The following is a 10,471-nucleotide window of genomic DNA, read 5'->3' on the forward strand; positions in this document are numbered from 1 at the left end:
GACCCCATTATGCTCCAAAAAGTTTTGTAAAACTCTATGGGGATTCCGTCAATTCCCGGAGCTTTACCATTGGCCATACTCATCACAGCGGAGTATACTTCAGGCAATGACAATGGTTGTTCAAGTACAGCATTCATTTCAGCTGACACATGTGGAAGACCTTCAAAAAAATTATGTGTGACATTCATTCCTTCTTTATATTCAGAGGCATATAATGCTGAATAAAATTCAACAGTTCTCTTCCGTATTTCAGAAGGCTCTGTCAAATCATTTCCATCATCATCCCACGATGAATGAATTAATCTGCTTTGTCCGTTTTTTTTTCTCAAGACCAAAAAAAAAACTGGTTGGTGCATCCATCTCATTCAAATTCTGAAAACGTGATCTCACTAATGATCCTTGTCCTCTAATTCCAAGCAGCTCTGTTAAAACAACTTTTTTCTTTTTTATTGACTGCATAAGGCTTTGATCTTGAGTTGAATCACTTAAAATCTGGAGTTCTATTATATCAGATTCAACATCTTCAATTAATTTAACAATATTTTTAGAGGCATTAAGAGTGTACTGTTTACAAAATAGTTGAATATGAACTTTGCCCACATCCCACCACTGTTGAATTGATTCAAAATTCCTTACATTCATTTTCCATTGTCCCCAAAAAAACATAAAACCTTTTTTAAAATAATTATCATTTAACAAAGAAACATTAAAATGCCAGTATGCACTTCTTACTTTAAGGGAATTAATAAAAACCACTCCACATACCAATCCATGATCTGAAAAACTAACTGGAGTGATAGCACATGATTTAAAAATCTGTGAATGATGTTTATAACAATATATTCTATCAATCCTAGCCATAGAAATATAGTTTTCTCTATAATGGGCCCAAGAGTATTGTCTAAAATCTCCATGTTTTTCACGCCATACATCTGCTAACTCAAATGTTTCCACAATACTTGCAAGTTTATTTCTTGAAGCCATATGTGGTTCAACATGATTTCGGTCTAAATTATTGATTGTACAATTAAAATCTCCAGCTAAAAAAAGAAAATCTGAATCACATCCTACCAAAGTACTAGCCAATTTTTCTAAAAACAACATTCTTTCTTTTGCAAAAACAGGAGCATATACATTGATCAGAATTATTGTTTTTCTTTCATATTTTGCAGTAACTTTAATTAATCTTCCTGCAATAACTTCATCTACCTCATAAGATAAAGGTGCAAAGGACTTTGAAAAAAGAATGGCTACACCAGCACTAGTGGAGCTTTTATGACTCATTATAACAGTCCCATCCCATTCTCTTTGCCAATCAGTTTCATTTTCTATACATGAGTGGGTTTCTTGTACAAAAGATATATTGATATTTTTTAATTTGACTAATTCATAAAAATAAGTTATTTTCTTTACATCACGTGCTCCATTTAAATTTAGTGAGGAAATCTTGAACTCAGCCATAATTAGAAATGTTATGACTACTAAGACAAACCTCACTCCATGACAAATCCATCCATTATTGTGATCCGTCCAATTCATCCTTTTTCATTTGTGTTTTTATCTTTTGTACTAATTTTTTAAGACGATATATTTCAGTCTCAGCAAGACCATCTCCTCCCACAATTTTCATCACCTCTCTTGCAGATTCAATAAAATTAGCTAGATTTGGAAAAAAATCATCAACAACCACATTTCTTTTTCCTTTTGTTACTTGTAAAAAACTGCGAAACTGATCCAAATCGTACTTCTCCTCCTTTCTTACATTTATCATTGCTTGAGTAGATTCCTTTTTCACTATCAGATTCTGATGAATATTCCATCTCACTACTAGCATCAGTTTTATTCATATCCTTCATCTCAGTTTTTTCTTTGACATGACCCTTCTTTGAATTCTTCTCACTCTGTCCTCTACTTGTTGCTTTACGCTTTGTAGCTGGCAATTTTAAATTAAGTTCAGTTGTTTCCATTAATTCTTGCCCTGAAACAATTTCTTCAACCTCTTTTACCATTTTCTCTCTAGCTTCATTTTCCTTTTCTTGTGCATTAGATTCTACATCATTCTCGGTTCTGCTTTCATTTTGCTCATTTTCAGTCACTTCATTTTCTGTAATTGTATTACTACTCTGAGTTTCTATCAAGTCTGACTCTTGTTCTCTTTCCTTTTCAGGACAATCTCTAGCCAAATGTCCTTCTCTTTTGCAACTGAAACACTTCATTGTTTCAGTTGCAGCAAAGATTACGTAATCGAACCCATCAATCTTAAACTTGAACGAAACATTCAGCTCATCAACTCCTTGTTTTAACACCATGAACGCTTGTCGTCTAAACGACACAACATGCTTCAACAGCGGTGACTTGCATCCTACCGGAATTTTTTTAATTGCCGAAACAAATTGTCCATAACGCGACAATTCGCGTTCTAAAACGTCATCTTTGATGAATGACGGTACATTTGACAAAATTATCTTCTTTGCCGGATTTACAAGGGGAAAAACCGGAGTATGTGCATTTTTCACTACAATACCTTGTTCAACAATCTTATTAACCTTATCTACTGAATCCAAAAAAAGAACCAAAGCACTATTCATTCTAGAAGCTGATCTTATACTTTCATGTCCGATCACCTGTCCAACCGTAAGACTACACTCTTCCACAGAACAATCACTCCCGACCGGCACTTTAATTCCATGCCGTCGGGTGAGCTGTTCTAACCCTACTCTTTCCTTCACACCGGCCATAATGGCCAGTATCAAAAGAAAAACTACTCCTCTAACCCTACACAACTTTTCCAAACAAATAAAACAAAAAAACAGAAATCAAACTAACCGTGAAAGTTGGAAAAAACACAGTCGCTCTCACAGCCACGCTCCACAAACACCCACGCATGTGCACGAGAGAGAGAGAGAGAGAGAGAGAGTGCAGGGCCGTGCACAGACCTTTTGAGGGGCATGTGCGGAAACTGAAAAAGCCCCCACCCCCCTTTTTATTGGTCACATCTTAGTGGCATATATATATAATATGAAGAGTTCATTTGCAAAAACAGATAACTCCATTTTTAAAACATTTCAAAAATCGTGTTTTTTCATTGTACATTCCAATTAATCTCAGTCAAACTGCAGTTGGGTTATTTTGATTAGGTAAAAAAATAACTAAAAAATACAGCTAACTAACAATAAAACACAATAAAAATGTGATAACAATAAAAAACATGATTTTTGAAAATGAATTTTTAAAGAGTTTTTGCAAATAAACTAATATATATATATATATATGTGTATGCATATATACTACATGATAAAATATAAAGATTTCACAGTGATCTGATTCTGTAATGTTTTTTTAGTTACTACAACATTACTGTAGTAAATGTTTTACTACATTTATACATGTGAAGATGAGTAGAGAGTATAGAATACTAGATTCAAAAATTAGCTAGCTAGTGAATACGTGCATATTAACAGCATAAACATGAATTAACCATGCAACCATATAATAAGAATGTTAAGAAATTAAGTGTATCAGCAATCATGAATCAAAGAAGACATTTCTTAGAAATATATTTTACGAGGATCACTCAGTCACATTATGTCAAACTCAAATGCAGTTACGGGGGTTTTGACCAGCGAATGTGTGCAAATGTGCATTTTGTCCATCATTAAAATGGTGGCATCACATTACGTTTTCATCAACAGGTTTGTTGTTGCTATATGGGCACTCGGTTTTTCCTGTTGTAAAATACATTTGGTATTGCTGTACTTACTCAAACAACAAGATCTTTATTTACCCTTGCAAGACTTCGTTCAGCTGCTGTGGAACTTCAGTTCATTCAGTCAAGATAGAGGGGGTGGAGTTATGAGGTTTTACTGACAGTTTGAGCGGATCCAACAAGATTTAGTCACAAGCTTTTTTTAATACCTTTCATTGGCTAAATATTTGTAAAACAAGACAGACAGACGTAAAGGGTGACCAATAGCATTGATTTATTGAAGAAAAAAAACAGCACCAACAAACAAAGGGCACTTCGGAGTGTAAGGGCAAAAAAGGCATGTGCTCTGCACAGGTTGAGCTCTACCATTTTCATTGCATTTTTTGTCCATACTATGGAAGTCAGTGGAACCTGAAACCATTTTTTGGGTAAACTATCCCTTTAACCATCAATAATGTCATATTAGCTTTTTTCTCAGGCATTGTGACCTTAATCGTGCAGAAAAGTGCAAGTGCAAGTTAATCTTTTGCAAATTGCAAATGTGTTCGAGAAATATTCTTACTGTATATTTCTCTCTTAGAGGGCTTGCATCGACTTTGCCATCAGTGCCAAACCTTTGACTCGCTACATGCCCCAGAACAGACAGACCTTACAGTTCCGGCTGTGGCACTTTGTGGTGTCTCCTGTATTTGAATACACCATACTGACGATGATCGCCCTTAACACCATCGTTCTCATGATGAAGGTAAGGAGGAATTTCTTTATGTTGCTGCACTGTGATCTTTCTTTTACCATAATAAAAATTATTTCAAATCACTGTTTCCTCCACTTATTTATTAATTTATTTGATAAGTAGCCATGCAACAAAACAAAAAAAAAATCCTTCCCTCCACTTTACGTTGAGTTATGCTGAAGCTGAAAGGGTTTGTTTGTAATAACTGTACATTATCCCTTAAATATAATGACAGAAATGTAAGGACTATTATTCTTTTAAATGTCTTTATGAAAATTAAATGTAAACTTATTTTAAGTGTAAGGGAAACAGGTAAATTTAGCTCAAAGGGAATCATTTAAGATTTTAAAGGGAATTTGGACAGAATCACTGTTTTACGGCTGATCACTGAGACCTTAACCAGTTAACCTGACAGTTTGTTAGTGAGCGTTGGGTGACTGAGGTGATGTTCTTTGGTACCTCAGAGTTTTCATCAACAGTTGGCCGTGAGAGACTTGCTCGTTCTGGGTGGTTGTTGAACAGGTGCTTGTCATCTCTGATGTGGTGTACCAGGTGATCACCGGCCTTCCGTTCTGTCGCTGGTCACAGCGAGCATGACTCAACTTTGTGGTCATCCATGTTCAGCTTAGCTTGAAGGAACTCTTTCATTTGTCTCATGACTTGTTCCATGTCGTCTGATGGTAAGCTGTCTTGCTCTTGTGCATACTCAGCACTGTGCATGTCTGAGTGGTGCTGAGGTGGGTTTTGCTGTCGCTTACCCACACGAGTTGCTCTTGGATGAGTCAGGCGATTACCTTTGGATGTCTCGTTAGATTTCCAGTTGTTCTTATCTTTTGGGTTTCTTGAGAAGCGTGGCTAGCCCCATGGATTTTTCCAGTGGTTGGGCTGATAGCTGTCGTGGACATGGGTATCACGTTCTCTGTGCTCTTGATGGAAGACTCTGGTGTCGTGATGCCACTGGGTGTCGTCCAGTGCAAGGCTTGAGTCTTTGGTGACAGAGTTCAAGAGTGTGGATGTTTTGTTACCTTTCTTTGAGGCCATCTTCTGCTTGTTGTAGGCCTTCTGTGTTAGGTCACGTAACTGTTGGGTGGTCATGGAGCGCGGACAGGCCATGACGCCTAGATGGAGGCTGACTCCAGGGTGCAGATTTCTTAGAAAGAGGCTTTTGAAGTTCACATCCTCTTCAAGGTCAGGTTCGTTGTGTGCACCAAAGTAGGCTTGTCGGAGCAGTTAACAGTCCATGTTCAGACTCAGGGTCTGTAAACTCTTTAATCAGAACCTCACGAAGTAGCTGGTAGCTTGCCTTTGTTTGACTGGGCTGTCGATCTAGGAAGTTTCGTACCTCAGGACTTAGGAGGCTCTTAGGAGGTATATCCGGTCTCTGTCAGTCAAATGCGGTCTCATTTCCAGATGAAATTCGCCTGCTCAGCAGTGGTGAGGCTGAGAGCTGCTTCTCTTTTCTTGGCTCTTGTTTCAGCTCATAAGCATCTTTGAGTTCTTTTCTGACCATGTAGAGCTCATCGTTGGTATCGTCTAGAGCCTGTGAGTTTTCCTGGGACAATACCTCTTTCTCTGTAGGTGTATTTGTCAAAATAAATTGGGTTGATTTAGCTGTTTTTCAGCCCCTGCTGGTGACCCCTGGTCTGTGATACTGCTAGAAAACCAGACAGTCATGAGTCACAGCTTATTAAATATTGATCTGAAGCACCAGCTACTATTTAACTTCTCCTCATTAGCTTTAGCCTGACATCTCCCGTGACTAATTTCACCTGCAGTTAGAGGTCGGCCTCCACTAGTCATCATGTCTGCGGTGGTCTGCCTAACACTGAAGCACAGAGAGAGTAATAGAGCACAGATATTTTTAGCTATTGTACTGAAGTCTGAACAGCTTCCTTTCTCTCTGTCTTATTAATTTAGTTTTCAGTTTCAATTTTCAGAGTGCTTTATTGGCATACTAGCATCCATCCAGGTTTTAATTGGATCGTGAAATGTGGGTGTCCACATTAGAATGGCTCTAGAATTGAATATGTGTAAAATGATGCTTACTGTAAATAGCTTTGGCTATTGCTTAACATTATTTGTAAGCCTGCACAGCACAAGTGACATTAGTAGAAAAGGATGGTCTGTGTTGTAATTAGGCCTAGGTCTTAAGTTGTTTGAATACTTGGGCAGTTTTAAGAAAGATTTGAATTTGGCTCTCAGTGCTTTGTATAATTGTATCACTAAGCTGTTGATATACTCAGTGGTTGCCAAGACATTGCTAGGCAGAAATTTATGATCGTCTCGTCGTGTGATTCGTATAGGCATCAAAAGTTCATGGCAAAAAATTGGAATACATAGAGTGAGACAGACAGAACTGCGATTTTTGGTCATCTGTAGCCAATTAATGCGCTTATTTATAACATTTAGATAGCACATTATATCAGTGTTGTTAAAGTGGTTAAAGATCATGTTGTTGTTGTTGTTTTTCAAGTCACGTGCAATCAAGTTTTAATGTTCATTGCGGTTTTACTAATCTCATGAGTCATGGTTACTGAGGGTGTAATTAATCTTAATGGCACGTTGTTGCAAATAAGTGAAATATAAGATTAAATTAAATAGTTATACTTTAATGTTTTCAATTCTTATGCACCTTTCAACTATTCATATATAAATATATTCACATCAAAATTTAAGACATTGTTTTACACATTTAATCATATTTTATGCATGTTGACTTTTGCTATTCACTTATTTACAGCAGTGTATTTATTAATACATTTCTAATAATCCAAATAGCATGTTGTCCTTTACAAAGTTTCTACATTACAAATCTGTTATCAAATGTGACTGTGATGAAGTAATGTTACAAAAAAACATTTTGTATGTTGATTCAGAGTTGGCATCATCTGAATGTCCTTGCAGGGGTAAAAATCTAAATATGGCTGTAAAGTCTACAACAACAGCAACAACAAGTGAACATGTAAATAAAAGTGATGTAATCATACTTCGATGTTTGCACTTTTCCACAAAGATCACACCAATAGGAAGTTCAAAAGAAGCCTTTTCTCGAATTACACAACGATAGAGGAAACTGCATTAAGAGAAATTATTTTATGATAATGATAACTAATCCAGTAGACTGTCCCAGACAATAGTCTCTTCTGCTGCAAGTGTGCAGTATAGTATTTGGCGATAAGTTCCAAGAACTATCAAGAGGCTCCATGATCCACCATTGCCATAAAAAAACAAAGTGGTCTATTGGAGTGAATGGAGATGACACAACTCTCTCTCACTCAATGGCCCTGGTTTCTAGGTGGTTGCTGGGGTGTTGCTCATTTGTTGCTTTGGTGCTTTTCTGTTTGCTAAGCTGTTTTGGGTGGCAGTTGCAAGCCTGTTGCTGCTTGGGTGTTACTGTATGTTGCTAGACAGTTGCTAAGGCATTATGGGTGGTTGTTAGGACATTACCAAATAATTGCTAAGGTGTTTTGAGTGTTTTCTAGGATGTGGTTATTAGATAGATAGATAGATAGATAGATAGATAGATAGATAGATATGTAAATTGTAAAAATAAGTTATATATAAAACTAGTGGAAAAAAATAAAACCTTTCTGTTTGTCTCTCTTTTTTGCTTTCTATCAGCATCATGACAATATTGACGGCTATGACAATGTACTAAAATACCTCAACACTGTTTTCACTGTTATTTTCACTGTGGAATGTGTTCTCAAGATCCTGGCATTTGGTATTACGGTAAGCAAACACTGGAAATATGATAACTCTTTCTTTCTTTCTTTCTTTCTTTCTTTCTATCTTTCTTTCTCTCTTTCTCTCTCTCTCTCTCTCTCTATATGTGTATACACTGTACATATACAGTATATACTGTATATATACAATGAAATGCATTTCTAGCATTCATTATTACTTTTATATCTTTCAGAATTATTTCAGAGACACATGGAATATATTTGACTTCATCACAGTTCTAGGAAGCATCACTGAAATTGTGGTTGACAAAGTCCACACAGCAAAAGTGAGAAATCAATCAGCTTCATATACAGTATGTGTTCTTTGTGGGCAGTAGTCATATGCATGAGCAATTACATCCGTATTCTAATTGCTTTTTAGCCAGTATTTATTTGCACGAGCAAGCTCCTTTGTGATTGCTATGTGCTCAGTATTTATTTCAACAAGCAGTGACCTTTGAATTCAGATTGGTTTGTGTCCAGTATTTATTTGCATAAACAATCACCTCTGTGTTCTGATTGGTTTGCAGAGTTTTAATATGGGCTTCCTGAAGTTATTCCGGGCAGCTCGGCTGATTAAACTTCTGCGTCAGGGCTACACCATCCGTATTCTGCTTTGGACTTTTGTCCAGTCTTTCAAGGTCAGGCATGGCTTTTACTGCAGTAGCACTACATTGAAATGCCTTAGGACCCAATCAGACAGAATGCATTTTTTACAGTGAGAGGCACCTTTTTTAAATTGTTTTCTATAGGCAGTGAGCATTATGTGCGCTTTCTATGCGCCCCAGGCGCCTCGCGATTTAGCCGCCAGCTGCGCCTCATGTTTTTGTAGGAGTGCTCGGAGCTCTTGAAATTGAAAAAAAGCGACTCTGAGCACAAAAGCGCCCGGCGTCAATCTCATTTTTTTTTTTTTTTTTCTCGATTGTCCAATCGAATTAATGGAGAGGCGGGCCTTCCATTGTGGTGACGAAAGTTTACAGTTGCTTGAGAAGTCCGGAGACTGCAATGATGGAAGAGAAACTTGTGGTGGCTGTCGCAGGGCTGTATTTTTTTTTTTAAGTTTCTGCTAATATGACAGTTTACTTAACAGCAAACCAAAGATTGTAGAGCGCTCGTGCTAATCCTTGATTAGACTGACAGGACAGCCGATTCCGTAGTTTCCTGGCAACATAAAAATAAACGCAGCGCACTGCTCTTTTCATAAATTAAAAAAAGTCAACCAAAAAAAGGCAGTGTGGTAGACCTCGTGTTTTCAAACCTGAAAAACGCGTTCTGTCTGATCGGGGCCTTATTCTAAAAACTCTATTTGCTTTTATTTGAACCAAATATGCTTATTATAGAATTTTTGTTTTTTTAAAGAATAGATTCAGAGTTCTGCTGTTCTGCAGTTTCATAACAGCCACTCAAAGTTTTGCACTGTATTGTTTTTTTTTTTTGTTTTTTTTTACAAAATGTTACTTCCACTTTAAACCATTAAAACTTTGTTTTGTAGATCATTTCAACTTTAATTTGCTTTGTATTTTTTGTAAGCTTTGAACTTTTGTTCTTGCTATTCAGTAACTACCAGCAGTTATGTAATTGTAATATTTGCACATTATTGAATAATGATGGGTCTTTATCAAGCATCTGGGTTACATAGTTTATTAATGGAAAGAGTTATTTTACCTAAAACTTTTAACACACTATTTTTGAACTGCTTTGCAAGCACAGGTATTCTCATCAGGAAATGTAAATAAATATAATTTAATATAAATTTTTGAGTTTAGTGTTTAACATGAGATTCGTCTTGCAGGCTCTACCATATGTCTGTCTGCTAATCGCCATGCTGTTTTTCATCTATGCCATCATTGGCATGCAGGTAAAGGTTGTCTTTGTCCCCAGACTGTCCATTTTTATATTCTTCTCTCTATCTCTTCCTTTGTTTTTTCCCCACCTTTTTTTAATACTTTACCTCGTTAAGCCTGAAAATGTGACGGACACCTTTTATGTGTTTGTAATTTCACTAAAGGTATTCGGCAACATCAAGCTAAATCCAAAAAGCCATATCAACGAACACAATAACTTTAAGACATTTTTTGGTGCACTCATGCTGTTGTTTAGGTAAGATTAACTTATTTTTTTGTTGTAAAAAATGGGTGCTACATTTTATGGCATGTTAATTATGTTACTAGGAAGCTAATACAATGAAGCAGTCCACCCTTTGGGGATGAATAAATGTGACTTAATTAATGATATACATATATATGTGTGTGTGTGTGTGTGTGTGTGTGTGTGTGTGTGTGTGTGTGTGTGTGTATGGGTGCGCCA

General features: G+C 36.6%; 1 protein-coding gene across 1 annotated transcript in view; it reads left to right on the forward strand.

Annotated features, from left to right (window-relative positions):
- The window catches only part of LOC107657843 (voltage-dependent R-type calcium channel subunit alpha-1E-like), a gene marked incomplete at its 5' end in the record, with an annotated part of 30,953 nt that overhangs the window by 3,397 nt on the left and 17,085 nt on the right, over positions 1 to 10,471 (forward strand). Inside the window, 6 exons of the mRNA XM_016446116.1 lie at positions 4,287 to 4,451; positions 8,061 to 8,171; positions 8,359 to 8,451; positions 8,695 to 8,805; positions 9,957 to 10,022; positions 10,173 to 10,264. Coding sequence (XP_016301602.1) covers positions 4,287 to 4,451; positions 8,061 to 8,171; positions 8,359 to 8,451; positions 8,695 to 8,805; positions 9,957 to 10,022; positions 10,173 to 10,264 — 638 coding nt within the window. The remainder of the gene's footprint in view (positions 1 to 4,286; positions 4,452 to 8,060; positions 8,172 to 8,358; positions 8,452 to 8,694; positions 8,806 to 9,956; positions 10,023 to 10,172; positions 10,265 to 10,471) is intronic.

This window comes from Sinocyclocheilus anshuiensis, unplaced genomic scaffold (genome assembly GCF_001515605.1).
Source record: "Sinocyclocheilus anshuiensis isolate Anshui unplaced genomic scaffold, SAMN03320099.WGS_v1.1 scaffold107, whole genome shotgun sequence".
NCBI classification, from domain to species: domain Eukaryota; kingdom Metazoa; phylum Chordata; class Actinopteri; order Cypriniformes; family Cyprinidae; genus Sinocyclocheilus; species Sinocyclocheilus anshuiensis.